Source organism: Bufo gargarizans, chromosome 3 (genome assembly GCF_014858855.1).
Source record: "Bufo gargarizans isolate SCDJY-AF-19 chromosome 3, ASM1485885v1, whole genome shotgun sequence".
Classification (NCBI taxonomy): domain Eukaryota; kingdom Metazoa; phylum Chordata; class Amphibia; order Anura; family Bufonidae; genus Bufo; species Bufo gargarizans.
Window position 1 is genome coordinate 152,767,200 of NC_058082.1, and position 19,066 is coordinate 152,786,265.

Genomic DNA, 19,066 nt, shown 5'->3' on the forward strand with positions numbered 1-19,066 from the left:
GTTCCTATGGCGACAGGGGGCGGGATTACATTCGAATTTGTTCGGCGGAACTCCGCTCACTGGTCAACGCTATTACACTAAAGACCCCTCCCCTTCCGTGTACTGTGATTGGACGATACTTTGAGTTGGCGATTTTGATTGGTTGGAAGGAAGGAACGGCAGTAAAGAGTGTGCACGGGATCTTGTGTGGAGCGGTGGCGGGGTCTGAAGCGGGAGGGACGAGGAAGCGGTGCTGGAAGCTCGTCCTGGACGGTGTGTTACAGGGAAACCTGCTGTGCTGCGACTTGTAGTCCCGCAATACTTTGTTATGTATGGTTACCTGGTTTCCCACAGAGTGTAATGTAAAGTGTGCAGGATGTTACATGACACATATATGATACAGAGGGGGGCAGCCCCAGCTGGTTTTACACCTAATGGAATGGGGTGTCCATTGTGGAAAGAGTATTGCTTACCAGTCCTGTGATGAGGGGTGACCGCACGGTTTCCTTTGTAGGTTTACGTTACTGCTTGTTATATAGTTCCTCAATGTCTTTCTATTGTAGGTTTACATTACTGCTTATGTCCTTCTTCTCCGTTTTCCATTGTAGGTTTACGTTACTGCTCGTTGTATCGGTCTCCATTGTAGGTTTACGTTACTGCTCGTTGTATCGGTCTCCATTGTAGGTTTACGTTACTGCTCGTTGTATCGGTCTCCATTGTAGGTTTACGTTACTGCTCGTTGTATCGGTCTCCATTGTAGGTTTACGTTACTGCTCGTTGTATCGGTCTCCATTGTAGGTTTACGTTACTGCTCGTTGTATCGGTCTCCATTGTAGGTTTACGTTACTGCTCGTTGTATCGGTCTCCATTGTAGGTTTACGTTACTGCTCGTTGTATCGGTCTCCATTGTAGGTTTACGTTACTGCTCGTTGTATCGGTCTCCATTGTAGGTTTACGTTACTGCTCGTTGTATCGGTCTCCATTGTAGGTTTACGTTACTGCTCGTTGTATCGGTCTCCATTGTAGGTTTACGTTACTGCTCGTTGTATCGGTCTCCATTGTAGGTTTACGTTACTGCTCGTTGTATCGGTCTCCATTGTAGGTTTACGTTACTGCTAGTTATAGCGGTCTCCATTGTAGGTTTACGTTACTGCTTGTTATATCTCTCCTCTCCGTTTTCCTTTGTAGGTTTACGTTACTGCTCGTTATATTGGTCTCCATTGTAGGTTTACGTTACTGCTCGTTTTATCTCTCCTCTCCGTTTTCCTTTTGTAGGTTTACGTTACTGCTCGTTTTATCTCTCCTCTCCGTTTTCCTTTTGTAGGTTTACATTACTGCTCAATATATCGCTCCTCTCCTCTGAAATGGGTGATGTCCACGCCCAGTTGACCCCAGAGACTCCAGGCCGTGTCCAGATCCTCAATCCTTTTGAGAGTCCGAATGACTATTGCAGTTTACATGAACCGTTTGTTTCCAGCCCAACAGTCTTCAAGCCAAAAAAGTCTTCCGCAGTAAGCCCTATGTAGTGTCGATATAAGCTGCCTGGAAGCCCCGCTATCATACATATATGATGGATTTCACCAGGAGCATCCGGCTGTCGTATGGGGGTGTCTTGTTAGGCTACTTTCACACTTGCGGCAGAGGATTCCGGCAGGTAGTTCCGTCGCCGGAACTGCCTGCCGGATCCGGCAATCCGGACGCAAACATATGGCATTTGTCAGACGGATGCGGATCCGTCTGACATGCATCGAAATACCGGATCCGTCTCTCCGGTGTCATCTTGAAAAACGGATCGGGTATATATAATATATAATTTTTATTTTTATTTTTTTTGCATTTTTAAAGGTCTGCGCATGTGCAGACCGGAAAGCCAGATCCGTTTTGCCAGAACACTTAATGCCCGATCCAGCTTTCCGGCAAGTGTTCAGTATTTTTGGCCGGAGAGAAACTGCAGCATACTGCGGTATTTCCTCCGGCCAAAAAACGGAAGAGGGACTGAACGTGACGGAACTCGACACCGGAAAAGAAAAAACGCCAGTGTGAAAGTATCCTTAGCCGAGTGTTTAGCCAACCGCTGTAATGTTTGGCTGTCTTAAATGTGTTCTCTTCCTGTGAAGGGAAGCTTGCTTGCTTCTGACTCTTTCAGTCCACCGCTGTATTCACAGATGGCGGTCACTTGTGGAGCTGTAGGGAATCGCTGGCCACAGTAGTGACTTGTACCACAAGCCGCAGATGACCCAGTGGCGTGCCTCTTGGGGGACACTTCACCATTGTGGACATTGGTTGCAGCAGCTCACATGACCACAGTCCTTTCCGAAAGCTCGTAAGTGAAGCGGACTGAAGAAGCTAGAACCAAGCAGGGGGGGGCAGGTAAGTATGCTTCCCTCTATCCATGCTACATTCCACAGGGTGGGGGTGAGCCCAAAATTTGTCCAAAAAAAATGAAACCTTCAGGAGCTGTTCACACTGTAAATTTGCCCTTTCGGATTTTTTACGTGGATTCCGTCAGCGGCCGCTTGGTATCTCCCTCCCATTGTTTACAACGGGAGGCAGTGCTGTCGTCCTCTTGGCCAGCAGTTTTAAGTCCCTTCTTGGCGTGGCATCTGGACAGATGTCTGCTCTCGTTTTAGCTTATTAAAGGGGGCTAAACTGCGGTCCTCCACATTCAAAGTGGAAAGAGATGAGATACGTGGCGGGTTTTCACAGCGTCCACATTCCTCCATGTGAACATAAAGGATTTTTCCAGGACTTCAATGTTGATACACCACCATTCAACCGCTAGCAGAAGCAGGCACCGCCAGAAGAGTACAGAACTGGAGGCAAATGGCTGTGTACCCTGTATAGCGCCCGTGCCTTTACTGTAACTCTGTTCCCACTCATTGAACTGGAGGAGAGGACAAAACGTTAAACGTCAGGCCTTTTTCATTTGGGATAGGCTCTTCTTACACTGGCATCATCATTCTGTACAATAATTTCCTGAAACTCGCAGCGATCTGCTGGTATCACCAGGGGAGGTTGCGGCTAGCCTTACATTTGGATGAATGACCACCTGAGTAATGCAACACGTCCTCACTTATTCCTTGCCCCAGACATCCATATGCCTAGTAAATCGTAGGGAAGGGGTTCACCTCATTGGGGTAAAATGTCTGTTTTTATTTTCCAGACTCCACGACAGTTCAGATGGTCAATCGATCAGCTTGCTGCAATAAACCCAGTTGATATTGACCCAGAGGACATTCATCGCCAAGCTTTGTATTTAAGCCATGCCAAGTAAGTTGCGTTTCATCATCTGGTTTGTAAACGGAACTGTAAAATGCCATCAGAGCTGCTCATTGACAGCTCAGTTTGCTATTTCACCTCTATTCCAAAGCATTTCCTAGAACTTGGGGATAGCTTCATTTATAGTATGGCAATGTTCCAATGATCAGGCCCATGAAGGGTATGCTTTATTGGACTCTTGACCCCTTTTTAGGAAGCGCATCCATTAAATGTTCTTTCTAAATTGCTGTCGGAGTCTCCATTCAAATTACTGGCCACATTTAAAAGAAAGTGCCTCTCTTGCCAACCAAGCATGTTGTGCCCCGAAGGGATTCAATTGTGTTTGCCACACCCTTCAAACCAGTGCACCAGGTGGCATTTTGGATATTAGTAGCATAATATCCAGAATAAGTGTGTGTACAATAGATTAGATAGACGTTATGAGCATCATGCCACCACTCGTACACCTCGTCTGAGAGGAAAAAAGACCGGCACTCGCGAGTGTCGGTCTTTTTTCCTCTCATTGCAAGTATTGGGACGTCTACCCACTGACTCGTGCACCGCGTCCATCCAGCAGTGCCGACCCTTCTCTACACAAGTACACCTCGTCTGGTCATAACCTCAAGACAATATTGTGTGTCAGTGTTTGTCCGTGTGCCAGCCATGCCTGTGCTCCGGACCCTAAATTGCGGTCCTCAATGCACGGCACTGACTGTGTGCCCGCCATTTGCGGAAGCATCCAATGGTCCGCACTGCAAAAAAGTAGTGCTTGCGCTATTTCTTTGCGGTGCAGAGACACGGACTGAAAACCCGGTGCCCTAGTTGTGGCTAAAATGCTTCCCTTAACATGTCCAACAACATGCTTGCCTCACAGCTCATCCGTTTTCTCACAGCGTTCTTTGCTTCAGTACAGTGAGCTGCCAGTCATCCATGTGCGGATCCCTACAGCTCTCGCCGAGATCTGGCTACTTCTAGAAGGAGAGTAGATGGAATCCCAAACTGTCGCAGTTGGTAGACAAGGTTTAGGAATTAGAAGCCATATGGTCATTTTATGATCACGTCACAGAAAACCCCTGATGTATGATGCTTCTTTTATCCTGTGTGCTGTGTGGTAAACCCACAGAACTTGACAAGCCTGTAATGGTTTCAATAGGCATGTACCCTTCAGACTTTGTTTTTTTCCCCTCATTAGGCTAGATAAAGAAATAGAAGAGAGAAGACAAAAGGCCATTGAAGAGGTAAGTAACTGAAATGTGCATTTTGATGGATCAGTGACTTCTGAGGTCAGGAATTTGTTATATGGCTGACATTGCTTTTAGTAATTATTTTCTTCTATGGCCTCAGTTTTTCACAAAAAGGACAATTGTTCCATCACCCTGGACCCAACACGAAGGGAAGCAAGCTGCTCAGTTTCATTCCACAAAATGTAAGTGATCACAGGTCCCTGGCTGATCGTTGTTGCACGCACCACAAAATAAGGCCAGTAGAGCTATGATTGGCAAAAATGGGAATTGCCCCTCTCCTGACATGTCTGTTTTAGTAGCCACTTGCATTGCCCTTGTAATAACAATTCTGGAGCATCTATCTATGGGTCTCTTGGTGGGCCTGCCCTTGGTGCACTTAAAGGGACACTGACAGGGCCAATAAGCATATTGAGGTCTATATATGTCACTACAGGTCTTATAATGGGTATTACAATCATATAAGTCTGCAATGTGCCCAAGGGGCGGCGTTTCACTTCTCTTGCCCCCAGCCAGCCTCCCCAACTGCCGATTTGAAGCGCCGCCCAGCTCATGAATATTCAGTTTGCTGGGCGGCTTCTGCGGTCCCCGCTCTGAAGTGCTTCGCTTAACAGTGCCCGGCGCATGCGCCCGGATCTTGTGAAGTCCGGTACAGTAAGCGCCGCCCAGCTCATCAATATTCACTTCGCTGGGCGGCGCTTACTGTCCCCGACTTCACAAGATCCGGGCGAATGCGCCGGGCACTGTTAAGCGAAGCGCTTCAGAGCGGGGACCGCAGAAGCCGCCCAGCAAACTGTGTATTCATGAGCTGGGCGGCGCTTCAAATCGGCAGTTGGGGAGGCTGGCTGGGCACAAGAGAAGTGAAACGCCGCCCCTGGGGCAGATTGCAGACCGTTGGAGCAGGTCTAAAACTTAGTTTACTGTTTGTATAATGTGGACAGGGGGGATACTTATATGATTGTAATACCCATTATAAGACCTGTAGTGACATATATAGACCTCAATATGCTTATTGGCCCTGTCAGTGTCCCTTTTAAGGGGCATTCCGGTGCAAGGAAAAAGTTGTCCCAAGGGCTGCACATGCTGCAGTTCAACGTTGCCAGGGTCCCCGCTGCACCCTGCTTCCTTCTCTTGTCTCAACAGGGCCAAACATGCCCCTCAGCCCGTCCCAAGCAGTTATTGGTGAGCGGCTTCACAGCTATTTGCTGCTGTGTTGGGGCAGGAGTAGGAAGTGGAGCACGTTGTGAGCAGCAGCGGTGGGGGTCTCTGAGCTTGGGAAAGTTCTGCCCATATAGATTCAAATCCATTTTCTCGAGAGGGAATCCCTGTGAATGATTTTTTTATTTTTTTTTTGTCATGAAATCTGATGTGTTTTGCAGGTGCTGATCTTATGAATGAATCGCCTCTTGCAAGAGAGCAAGCTGTAGTCTCTGGAAAGAGCACAGGTAATGATATGTAGCAAAGCAGACCATCTCTTCTTTTAGCTAGGAGTATGCAAAATGGGCAGGACTGTATAAAAGGTTTCAGATAACTGTAAGCATAGCTGACTACCAAAGCTCCTGCGTGGCCCAGCAAATTGACTATATATTAGTCCAGAAACTTCTGTAAATTATAGGTGAAATTTACGCTAGTTCCTAGCTATCTGGTGCATGAATAGTCGAGATGTGCCTAATTCATTAAAAGGCATGTATCTTAATAAATTAACTGCATTTACACCAGTGCCCTGGGGCTCAAGACTGACAGGTCTCTCCCCTCCCCCCCCTAGTACATTTAAACATTTTTTCCTGCATCTCATTCTGCATTTTTTTTTTCTCTTCTTTAACTGTAGTTGCCTGCCAAACACTATTATCTTTACCAATCGACTTCAGTATTGAAAAGGTTCTAGGTAAGTACATTGTCAATGATCTGTGTGCTTAAAGGGGTTGTCTCACTTCAGCAAATGGCATTTATCATGTAGAGAAAGTTACTAATGTATTGTGATTGTCCATATTGTTTCCTTTGGTGGCTGGATTTATTTTTCCATCACATTATACACTGCTCGTATCTAGGGGTCACGTGGTGAATCCCATTTGCTGATGTGAGACAACCCCTTAAAATGGGGTCTGAGAATCCTCTGTAAAGCTACTTCTACATCTGCGGTTGGAAGGCTGTATTAAAGTGGCTGACAACTGACCAGTCTTTTATTAACGACCGTTTGCAGGAGCGCTCATGATCTGGCAGTCCAATACTGCCGCTGCAGGCTTAAAAATAATGGTTTGCAGGCGGCACATCGTGCTGTGTAATCACGATCTGCTGCCGGCAAACAACTAGACAGCCTCGGGACGAGCGAAGGCATTAGGGATCACTTCTCCCTATACTGTAGAGGAGATTGCTGCATGTAATGGCGGCGGTTTTCTTCCGCTAACATGCAGGCGATTGCCGGGAAGGAATGCCTCCCTCCCGACAATTGCTTGCTATATCGTGCAATGTAATACAGGCATCAGCCAGTTTGACATGCAATCACGTTATAACGCCCATGGCATTTATCTTCTACTTGTGTGACGTCCTGTACTCTGAAATGTGGTTGTTTCTCCTCCCTTTACTATGGGATATAACTCTTCACATGCAGATAATCCAGTGTCCAGTAAGTAGAACAGCTGAGCAATGTGTTGGGAGCAGAACTGTGCTGTTTAAGACAGTGACTAATTATAGCACTATTTTACATGTGGCACCATATAGCATAACGAACATAAAAAATAATTCGGAGCTACGGTGGCATCATCTGATGATACTAAGACAGATTTATGTCTTTTTCTGTATTATGTTCCGTACTCAAATGATGCAGTGAGTACAGGACAGTAGGCCTTGGTTAGGCTGAAACTCGCAGCATCATAAATCACTACGATGCCATGAGCTCAGGTTGGACTTAAAAATGAGGCCATTTCACAAACTGTATTTCCTGGATTGCTCATGGCTATGCGAAAGGAGACCGAAGGTCAATAGAGACAGATTAAAGATAAGACTGAGAATCCTTGACCTCCAGATTGGCAGCTACTGCACAATGTTGTAACTCTTAGATCACAATGTACTACTTTATCATGGAATTAATACTGATCCATTGTCATTTTTCTCTGATTCCTTCTTGGATGCATGAATGTGAAGGTTCTATAAACTGCATTTAATTATGTTAAAGGTGAATATTTTCGGCCAGAGGAAAATGCAGATCAGTCGCAGGAAAGCTTGAGCTCCTCATCTCTTCGTAGAAAATTATTCTTGGATGGACAGTGCAATGGATCAGGGTGTTCCTCTCCAAGTTCTCCTCCACCGGGATCCTATGAAGCCCCACCGGCCTCCCTGGGTGTTCTTTGCTCGCTTGATCTTTCCCCTGTCCGTTGTCGAAGTCCTATGCAGACACCCAGCTCGGTAATTGTGTGTTTTATAGCAATTTTAGAATGATGCATTTATACCACATCTTTATGAAAGGGTAAATGTTAGCAGGCCCCTAACTATACTATTTAGACAGAAATTCCTGGCTTGTGATGGCATGTCTCTAGGTTTATGCTTAATACCTGGCTGCTGCACATATGAGAAGGGATTGTCTGGGAGAGCAGTTTGTAATGCCCTCTGTGTTGTAGGGGAGCTTCGAACCGGTCCCATTTAGGCCTCCTGCTTGTGTTGTGGATTTTCACGTGGAAAAACTGCAGCATAATACAGCACCAGCAAAGCAAATGAGATTTGCCAAATTTAATGTATACATCAAGTATTTTTTCCATGCAGATTTTTTGTGTGTTTTATATATATATATTTTTTTTATTTGCATCAAAATGCACAACTAACGTATAGAGAGTTTGGTGCTAAAACACAGAAAAAAAGCTTGAAATTCCGCTTGGAAAATTTGTTTGTAAGCCCGCACCGGTATGCAAGTAGCCTTAAGGCCCCTTTCACAGTATTCTGCGCGGATGCGATGCGTGAGTTGAACGCATTGCACCCGCACTGAATCCCGACCCATTCATTTCTATGGGGCTGTTCACATGAACTGTGATTTTCACGCATCACTTGTGCGTTGTGTGAAAATCGCAGCATGCTCTATATTCTGACTTTTTCACGTAACGCAGGCCCCATAGAAATGAATGGGGTTGCGTGAAAATCGCAAGCAAGTGCGGATGCGGTGCGATTTTTCACGCACGGTTGCTAGGAGACTATCGGGATGGAGACCCGATCATTATTATTTTCCCTTATAACATGATTATAAGGGAAAATAATAGCATTCTGAATACAGAATGCATAGTACAATAGCACTGGAGGGGGTTAAAAAAAAAAAATGAATTTAACTCGCCTTAATCCACTTAATCGCGCAGCCGGCATCTCCTCCTGTCTTCATCTTAGCTGTGTGCAGTAACAGGACCTGTGGTGACATCACTCCGGTCATCACATGATCCATCACCAGGTCCTGTTACTGCACACAGCTAAGATGAAGACAGAAGGAGATGCCGGCTGCGCGATCAAGTGGATTAAGGTGAGTTACATTTTATTTTTTTTAACCCCTCCAGCGCTATTGTACTATGCATTCTGTATTCAGAATGCTATTATTTTCCCTTCTAACCATGTTATAAGGGAAAAATAACACAATCTACAGAACACCGATCCCAAGCCCGAACTTCTGTGAAGAAGTTCGGGTTTGGGTACCAAATATGCGCGATTTTTCTCATGCGAGAGCAAAACGCATTACAATGTTTTGCACTCGCGCGGAAAAATCGTGTGTGTTCCCGCAACGCACCCGCACATTTTCCCGCAACACCCGTGTAAAACCAGCCTAAAGGTATTGCCAAGTTTCCTATAATTATGAACCATGCTCAGGATATATCAATAAATATCAGATCGGCTGGTGCCCAACTTTCGTCACCCCGCCGATCAGCTGTTTGAAGAGAACCCATTTATACGCGGCTGCTTTCTCTTCACTGTTTACTGTCGATATCGCAGCCCCGAGCAGAAGTATTTGCAGCATCTCTGTCCCCATTCACTGCATTCTCTTCAAACAGATGATCGGTGGGGGTGCCTAGAGTCGGCAGCCCGCTCATCTGATATTGATGACCTATCCTGAGGAAAGGTAATCAATATAAGAAGCTAGCCAACCCCCTTTAAAGGGGTATACCTATCTCAGACTTTGAAGGCATATTGCTAGGGCATGCTTTCAATGTCAGGTGTGGGTCCCACCTCTGGGACCTGCTCCTGTCTCCAGAATGGGCCCCTCAAAGTGAAGGAGAGTGCAAGCGTGGCCACCCTCATTTGACCACTTGGGGAGTTCAAAAAATAGCCGAGCTGGCATGGCTATTTCCGGCAGTCCCATAACAGCGACTAGAGATGTGGCCATGCATGCGTAGTTCACTTTTCTTCACTTTGGGGGGACCATTATGGAAACAAGTGGAGGTCTTAGAGGTGGGATTCACACCTGACATTGATGACTTGTCCTAGCAATATTCCTTCAAAGTACCCCTATAAGTTGAGTTGTTTCGTGTTAATAGTTGAAGTTTAGTTCTCATAGCAGTGAAGGCGCCTTACTAACTCCATCCCTTTCATGAAGTGTTGGGCATAGGCTGTGTTAGACTACTATCACATCTGCGTTGTGCTGTCCGGTTTTGAGATCCAGCATATGCTTTCAAAACCGCAGCACAACTCTTCAGTTTTGTCCCCATTCATTCTCAACTGGGACAAAACTGAACGAACCGTAACGGAGTGCACCAGCATGCATTCTATTCCGGTTTGTTGTGTTCCCATGCCGGACGCAAAATCTCTGCAAGCAGCATTTTTGTGTGCGGCATGGGAAACTGAACATGCCGGATCCGGTTTCATTTTCGATATAATACAACTATCCGTTCTGAACGGATGCAGCCGGTTGTATTATTAGAATGGAAGCGTTTTCCTGTGGTACTTTTGAGATCCCCTGCCGGATCTGAAGACCGCGGATATGAAAGTAGCCTTAGCATAGTTCACATAGAGAACCTCCGTGAGCACCTCTTTATAACCCTATGTGTTTGTTCAATGTAATCACTTCTACTTCCTATTTCTGCTTAACAGGGTCAGTTCTCTTCAAGCCCAATCCAGGGTGGACGAAGAGCATATAGCCTGGGCAGTAGTCCTACATTCTTCGAAAAGTCCCCTATGAGAGATATGTCACCAGCATTCTCCCCCATCTCTTCTGTACTGGGAAAAACTCCAATGGCCGGTAAGGTAGTGGCTTGCATATACTAATGAGTTTTGCAAGTTCAGGAGCATTTGCTAGCAATAGATGTTAATGGGATTTTCAGTTGAAGTTTTCTCCATCTAATTTTCATAGACATAACCATAACTTTTGTGATTGTTACTTTAGCACTTTATTGGGAGGCTCAGTGATAATTGTGTACCTGGCGGATTTCCCGATGTTCACCACCAACAGAAGTCCCTGACATGCCACTCTAAGCCCTCAGACTTGTGTTTCTTATAGGGTCCTATTGTAAACAAAGATGTATTATTATTTTATTTTTATTTTTGGGCAAAATGACCATTGTTTTGGCTTCCAACATCTAAATGAAGTCCTAGTGATACTTGTATATGCCGAGTGGTGTTTTTTTTTTTTTTTTTGCTAAACATAAGGGATGCAATGTACATTTGACCTTTGCGCTAGACAACTGTAAAGTAGTGTTTCATCATCTCTGACTTAGGGCTCATTCAGACGGCCGTATGCTGTCTGCAAAAATGCGGATCCGTTTTTTTTTTTGCGGACAGTTCAGCATGTCCGCAAAAAAAAACTAATTGCATTTAGTTATTTTGCTGATCCATAGACTTCAATAGGGCCATGTCCTGATTTTCACTAACAAGTATAGGACATGTTTAATTTTTTTTCTGAGCCGTGCAATAGAAGAAGATAATGGCCCCTATAAAAGTGAATGGGACAGCATCTAATCCGCAAAAAAAACGGATCCGCACTTTTGCAGAAAGCATACTGCCATCTAAATTAGCCCTCAGACAGAAGAATTTAGTACTGATTAGCACTCGAGAAACAATTATTTTCATTGCGTGTTTTCACAAAACTTTTGAAATATCACAAAGACATTAAAAATTTACATCTGTAGAGGTCTGAGCGCTGAGACCCCCACCAATCCTTAGAACAAGGAGAGAGAAGCACGGTCTGCTCCCTGTACGATACGCATTTCTTCGAAGTCTATGGGCCTATCTCAAGTCCATCCTCTGCAGTGAGGAGTGAGAGCGCCATATGCACGCCCTTCTTCCCTAGTTCTAGTTCTGCACGAACACCCCCACCAAACATAATTTTTGATGTCTCTGAAATATCAAACATTTTGTGAGAAGTTAATGATGCCAAGTGTAGCTGTTCAACATTTCCAACCAAAAATCCTAATACGTTTGTGTGTAGTAATGTTTCCGCTAGGGTAACACACGTCATCCCGTGTAAGCTGGCATCCTCAGACGCAAGATCTGTGTCCGCTGCACCACTTCCTCCATCTTGTTCTGCGCAGAAATGTTTCCCTACTTTGTGAGTGGAGCTGCAGGGTCTAAGTGTTTGCTGTCCAGCTTCTGACTTCACGAGTTCTTCTTGGGTTCATGTATCCGAACAGACTTCCAGAGATGGTGCTGCCGCCTCCTGCTGTTTTCTTTAGTTTGTGGATGCTATTCTTTCACAAATAGACCTGTTAATAAATGTGATGTGTAAATCTGTATTTGCAGAACAGAAGAAGCTGTCTTTCCCTTCACCAGAAAGTCTTCCAGCTTCAAAGTCTATGGTGGACTCTTGTACTGCAAGTCCCTTAATTGAAGGCTGCTCCCCCATCAAAAGCCTATTTCAGATAAAGGCCAAGTCCTGCAGAGAGAGCCCACAGTATCGGACGTCCCTTTTTCAGATCCCTTTTACCGTTGAACGTTTGGAGGAGGAGGAGAAAGAAAACTCTCCACCGGCACTGTCCTTACCTGAAGGCAATATTGTGTTACAGCTGCATAACATGGAGGCTTTCTCCCATGATGCTCACATAATGGACTCCGTGGATGGCATATCTCCTAAGCCATGCATACAGCAGGTGATGACGCCAGCTACAGATGGACTGAAGGACAATGATACTGTGGAAATGGTGGATCCTGTGGAGAGTGAAGACGACCAGATTTGGGTGAAAGATGCAGCAGAGAATTATAACACTCCAATGAGCAGTTTCATGACTGGTAATACGTTTAGCGTTGAGACCTCTCACATGTGCATGTCACCTTTAGCGGAGAGCAGTGTGATTCCTTGTGACAGCAGCAGCATTCAGGTAAAAATCTCCCATTACTTCCCATTACCCTGGGGTTTGTAAGGTTTACTGGTCATGTCCGGATCGGAAATAAATTTGGGATTTTCTGTCTGAACTTTTGTTGCTGAAATTCCAGTGTATTGCTGTAGCAGCAAAATGGATGATATTTAAGAAATCTGATCCACATGCTGCCATAAAAAATCTGCAAGATGTAAGGTTATATTTCCTTAAATGTTCCCAGCAAATTTCACTCTTTACTACACACAGCGTGCAATCCTCCAGAAATCCGCTGCAAAATTTATGTTAAACGTGCCTTTACTGTAGCTGCCACTGTTGAAACAGGTTAGAATGTGGATATTGATACGAGTGCTGATTTGGATGCACATGCTTTCCCAACAATAATGGTGAGGTCAGGAAGTGTTATTATGTGGACAGCAGCAGAGATGCATGTGTCCAATCTGGAAAGTTCTGATAGCTTTCAGCAAAGGTTGAAGAAAAACGTCATCCTCCATTCTGCATATCATTGAAGACTGGGTGTTAGGCCACATTCACACAAGCATGTTCAGTCTAGGAAATATGCTCCGTGTGATGCCTGTATGTTCCAGTCTGACTGCAGGTCTACTCTACTCTTGTCATTATGTGAGTACACTCCAGTAGAGTTGCACCGGGTATCGAAATTTCGATACCTAATCAATCCGATCCCGGGATTTGCTATTTTCCTATTTTCCGATACTAGGCAGGCCAACAGCCCCCCCCCCCCCCCCTTCCCCTCCCCATTGTTATATTCATTGGTGGCAGCTTCCGATCAGAGACCCAGCAGTGAAATCGCTGGGCTCCGATCGGTTACCATGGCAGCCAGGATGCTACTAAAGCCATAGCTGCCGTGTTAAGCTCCCTGCTTCTGTGTGCACAAAGCACACGACAGCAGGGAGCAGTTCATGCTCCGATGCTCTCCTTTGCCCTGCGCCAAATTGCGCAGGGCAAAGGCATTTTTAGGAGTTCCTATGACGTACCGGGGCTCTCCATGGGGCTGACAGGAACCCCAGTGACATCACCGGCACTGATGGGCGGGATTTAGCTCTGCCCTAGCCAGTAAAACTGACTAGGGCAGAGCTAAAGCCCGCCCCTCAGAGCCGGTGACGTCACTGAACACACTGCCGGGCGGAAGTTTCCGCCTGGCGATGTTATTGAAAAGAAAAAAAAAAAGCCTGTGCCCTGCGTGATTTAGTGCAGGGCACGGGAGCGCATCGGAGCATGAGATGCTCCGATGCTAGCCTCAGGGGGGCTGTCTGGGTGGAAAAAAAAAGGATATGTCCGGGTTCAGCTCTGAACCCGGACAACCCCTTTAAATAAAAAGTTTAAAAAAAAACACAAAAATATTAAGTTTAAATCGCCCCCTTTTCCAATTTTACATAGAAAATATATAAACAATTAAAAAATTAAACATATGGGGTATCGCCACTTCCCAACAAAGTCAGAACTATTAAAATATTTAAAGGGAACCTGTCACCTGGATTTTGTGTATAGAGCTGAGGACATGGGTTACTAGATGGCCACTAGCACATCCTCAATATCCAGTCCCCATAGCTCTCTGTGCTTTTATTGTGTAAAAAAACCAATTTGATAAATATGCAAATTAACCTGAGATGAGTCCTGTCCCTCACTCACCTCACGTACAGGACTCAGAGCTATGGGGACTGGATATTGTGGATGTGCTAGCAGCCCATGTCCTCAGCACTATACACAAAATCCTGGGGACAGGTTCCCTTTAAAAAAAATATCTCCTATGCGGACCTTCCTTCCCCCCAAAAATAGGATAGGACTGTTCTATTATGGGCCGACTGTTCCATAAAATGCGGAATGCACACAGCTTTTGTGGTGATTTTTATTTTTTCTTTGCGTGGTATCAAAATCTAATCAATATTTTGGTATCTTGATAACCCTACACTACAGTAGACCCACAGGTTCCCTTGACAAACATGATTGACAAACGCTCGTGTGAAACGGGCCTTATTGCCTCCCAGCCTTCTCCGATGGGGATATCATGAACTTCTGAAGAATAGGTTAGCATAACTCAAGAATTTAGATGCAATTTTTAATCATCATTCACTTTTTCGTACTAGATGATACTGGCTGTATTGGACAGTTCTGTGTAGTGCTTTTAGACCCCCAACCTGTGTTTTCATTTTTCCTAGGTGGACAGTGGCTACACAACACAAACATGTGGGTCCAGTATGATGGACACAATTGGCACAGATGGAGTTTACAAGGAAAATGATATCCAGATCTGTGATAAGCAGAATGGGTCTCAGCATATGAAAGCAAAGGTATGTATGTGTCATTTCTGCACCCCTCCCCCATATACAGCATTTCATTTGTAGTTGCTTCTAATATAATGGTTCACACTTGCTATAGTTGATTGTTCCTAGACTTTGTGCCATAAATATTGGTAGCAATATGCTAACCGATCCCATAATGTGTGTGTGCACGTCTAGATAGGGTTGCTCCTATGTGATTTAGAGTCTACGCCAGTAAAATCTGTAGTATATCTGCTTAAAGGGGGTTGTGTGACATTAAAAAAAAGTTAGAGTGGCCAGAAGGTGTTTAAAAGCAGCAAAAAAAAAACATTTTCCTTATCACAGTGTCCCGGTTCCAGAGCCTTAGTGGTCACATGTCCTTCAAGGACACATCATTGTTGAGGCCATTGAACTGGCCAGCAGTGGTCATGTGCGCGTGTATATGGAACGTCATCACTTCCAGTTTGGCGGGACCGGAACTGGGACACTGATAATTTAAGTTCTTGCTTTGAACGCTAGAAATGAACCACTAACAAAGCAGAGAGGTAGAACCAGAGATTTTTTTTATTTTATTTTTTAATGTCTGACAACCCCTTTATGGTGCATTTACACAACCATATCTATTTTGCAGTCTGCAAATAGCAGATACGCAAAATACAGATGTGGTTTGTGTGCATCCTGCACTTGTCCGCATGATAGACCTGCTCTAGAATTTGCTGCTGTGCCGCACGAATGCAGATAGCACATGGATGATATCCATGTGCTGTTTGCATTTTTTTTGCTGCTCTGTAGACTCATTGATTTCTATGTGTGACTTTGGATCGGACGTGGAACAAAAGTACGGTTGTGTAAATGTACCCTTAAGCTGAGATACCTACAGTTAAAATGTAAATGTACATAAGTTTATGTAACCTACATATTTGGCTTAATCCCTTTTTAATCTTAAAGGGGTTATCCAAACTATAAAACATGCCCCCATATAGATTATACTTACTCTGGTCCCCGGCACCCATGTCACTCCTGACTCCTTCACGGCCGCTGCTGCATCAAACATTTGGCAGGCCGTGTCGGGAACGAACCTCCCTAGCAACGTTTTGCTGCCTACCTCGAATATCCATTTGCCGTTCAATACTACATATTTCAGTTTCTAAATTGAAGAGTTACTATTAGGGTCCATTCACACGTCCGTGGTGTGTTGCGGATCCGCAACACACCTGGCCGGCACCCGCTATAGAAATGCCTATTTGTGTCCGCAGCTGCGGACAAGAATAGGACATGTTCTATCTTTTGCGGACTGGAAGTTCGGGGCCGCACTCCGCAAATGCGGAAGCGGAGAGCCCATAATGGGCTCTCCGCTTCACGTCCGGGCCCATAGAGAATGAATGAATGGTCCCTTCTGCAGACGTGTGAACGGACCCTTTTATGTTGTGATTTTTATTTTTATTTATTTTTTTGTCTCCGATTTAAGGACTTTTTGACGTCTGATATTAAAGGCCATCGGCTTCTAGAAGCAGAGTCTCCGGAATGTGAGCGTCCGCTTCATAAAATACACAAAACGCATCCTGCGCTTCACTCTGGAACTTGGAAACTCAGCAGTGACAGACTATACAACAGATTAAGTAAGAATGGTACGTAAACGCCGCTACCCTGTGACCTGGAGCCATAGCGTAATGCATACGTGCAAGCCTGCTAACTTTTCTTGCTCCTTTTTTTTTCTCTGTAGTACGTCTCCAGAGTCCACAGCAGACCATGGACTGAAAACCCATACCACATTATTAGCGATGCCCGTGGTCCTTACAAGAAAATAGTTAGTGTTCCGAGACTCTGTGAATACTGAACTTCCAAATGTGAAAAGCTGGTTTATAGCCACTGTCTAAGCCTTATTTATTAAAGCAATGCCTCCGTTTAGTATTCTCCTGCATTGATTGGTTAGAGGTGGTGAATTTCCTGAAAAGTTCCTGTACGGACATATGCTTACTGTCATATTATACATGCTTGATTCTAGTGTTGGCATCTACATCCTTTTATAAACCACTAGACTTTATTCTGTGCATAGGAGGCAATAGATGGTCACAAAGTGCAAAGTTGGCACATTTTTAGAATGAATGTGTACCCGCCTGTAAAAATAGATGCCCATAATTATTTCATGCAGTTAGCTGCACAGTTCATTAAAATGCATTACAAACATCCACCAGGGTAACACCTACTGGTGCCTGTTATTGGAAATTAGCCCTTCCTTTCTAAGTATACTGACAGCCTTGTCTAGATTAACCACAGCGGTTAATGGAAATACAGTGACCTCCACCAAATGACCATTTAATGACCAGTGAATCCTTTTAAAGATGACTTGCTGTGTGTTATACAAATAAGTCATTGGTGATTGCTATGTGCTGGTCTATAGTTGTGACTGACCACTGGTGCTGATCCACTATAGACTATTGAAATTCCTAGAAATTGAAGCTGATTACAGCCTGTTTAATAGGCAAGCACAAATTCCTTTTGTAACTTCATATCAGAACAAAAAAACATCCACAGGATAGATAATGTGTGACGACTGGAACCCCCACTAATCATTAGAATGGAGGTCCTGAGCTCCCTGTTTTCTCAGTGCCTAACTACAGTGCCCTGCTGCTCCATTGAATGTCCATGGGGCAGATGGAAACGTCTGAGAGCTGTACTCGGCAGTCAGCCCCATAAACACTGCACGAAGTGGCAGAGTGCATGCAAAGTCAATGGGACTGACTGCTAAGACAGACTTTTATCTGCCCCATAGACATTCAGTGGAGTGGCAGCGATTTGCTTGGTTGCCTCTCCATTTAGACTCCTCCTCACTACAAGGAGGAGGAAGGGAGCATCCAACAGACCCATTACCGTTTCATGGGTTAATGCTTTTTAACCTGTTCTGTGCAAACATGCTGTGAAATCTTTGAAGCTGTGATTTAATGGGTACATGTGGCTGTGTGACGATCCACTTCATAAGCAGTGCAATTTTGTGGCATCTAGGGATCCAGTTTTCAATCCACCATATCTTGGTATAATAAAAATGTGCAATATTTCCATGTCCAAAACAGGGCTCTACATGTCGCATACCATTAGGACAACCTTCTGGACAACTAACTTTGTATATTGTCAAGTATAGTAACGCTTTGTATGTTGTGTTTACAGGCAGTTTGCTGGTTCCAGCTGTGAGACTAATAAAGATACTTGAAAGAATGTTACATTATGTAATACTGCCAAAAATGTGGGAATTGGGGAGATTTAATGCTGCTGGACTGTTAATTTACACATATCAGTGATGTAATGGGTTTTCTGGGACTTGTGGTGGGTTTGTAAACTTGTAGGAACCTGAAATTCTAATATGCTGTCTACACTCCCCCTATATCCCAATCTCCAGTGTCTCATCATGGACAATAGGGGCATATCGCCAGGATATGCCCCCATTGTCTTATAGGTGTGGGTCCGACGGCTGGGACCTGCACCTATATCGAGAACGGGCCCTGCAAGTGAAGGAGGGTGCACTGGCTTGGCTATTTCCGTTGGCACCATAGAAGTGAATGGGAGCGGGGGCCGCGCATGCGCGGTACGCTCCTATGGGGAGCTGACTTGGTGGTGGCTGGACCGGAGTCCTCCAGCCACCACCTTTTGCGGGGCTCTATTCTTGATATAGGTGTGGGTCCCACACCTATAAGACAATGGGGGCATAGCCTAGCGATATGCCCCTATTGTCCATGATGAGACAACCCCTTTTAATTATGTGTATCATCCAAATACTTTTTATATAGTGATCTAATGTGATGGGTCGCTGTGGCCTAATCATGGCACCAGACCATGGGATACTGGTCACCGGGAACAGTAAATGGATTAGAATTTCTTTCCATCCCAGAAAATTCCTTTACAATTTCCATATTCTATAGAAACCATTGTACAATTTTTGATTGATTTTTATTTTGCTGCTCATTTCAAGGGAGGGCCTTACAGTTGACCATGTACATACTGTTTTAGACATTATTGTAAACCATGTTGGATAATCAATAATAAA

At 44.8% G+C, this 19,066-nt stretch overlaps 1 protein-coding gene across 1 annotated transcript; it reads left to right on the forward strand.

Annotated features, from left to right (window-relative positions):
- Nucleotides 1-161: 161 nt before the first annotated feature.
- Nucleotides 162-18,530, forward strand: BORA (BORA aurora kinase A activator). Its single transcript, XM_044286000.1, has 13 exons — nt 162-252; nt 1,304-1,490; nt 3,143-3,249; nt 4,430-4,475; nt 4,582-4,663; nt 5,858-5,923; nt 6,307-6,363; nt 7,651-7,880; nt 10,533-10,680; nt 12,177-12,751; nt 14,926-15,057; nt 16,496-16,655; nt 16,751-18,530. Exons 2-13 carry the CDS (start codon nt 1,344-1,346, stop codon nt 16,783-16,785), a joined length of 1,785 nt encoding a protein of 594 aa, XP_044141935.1. The 5' UTR covers nt 162-252; nt 1,304-1,343; the 3' UTR covers nt 16,786-18,530.
- The last annotated feature ends 536 nt before the right edge of the window (nt 18,531-19,066 follow it).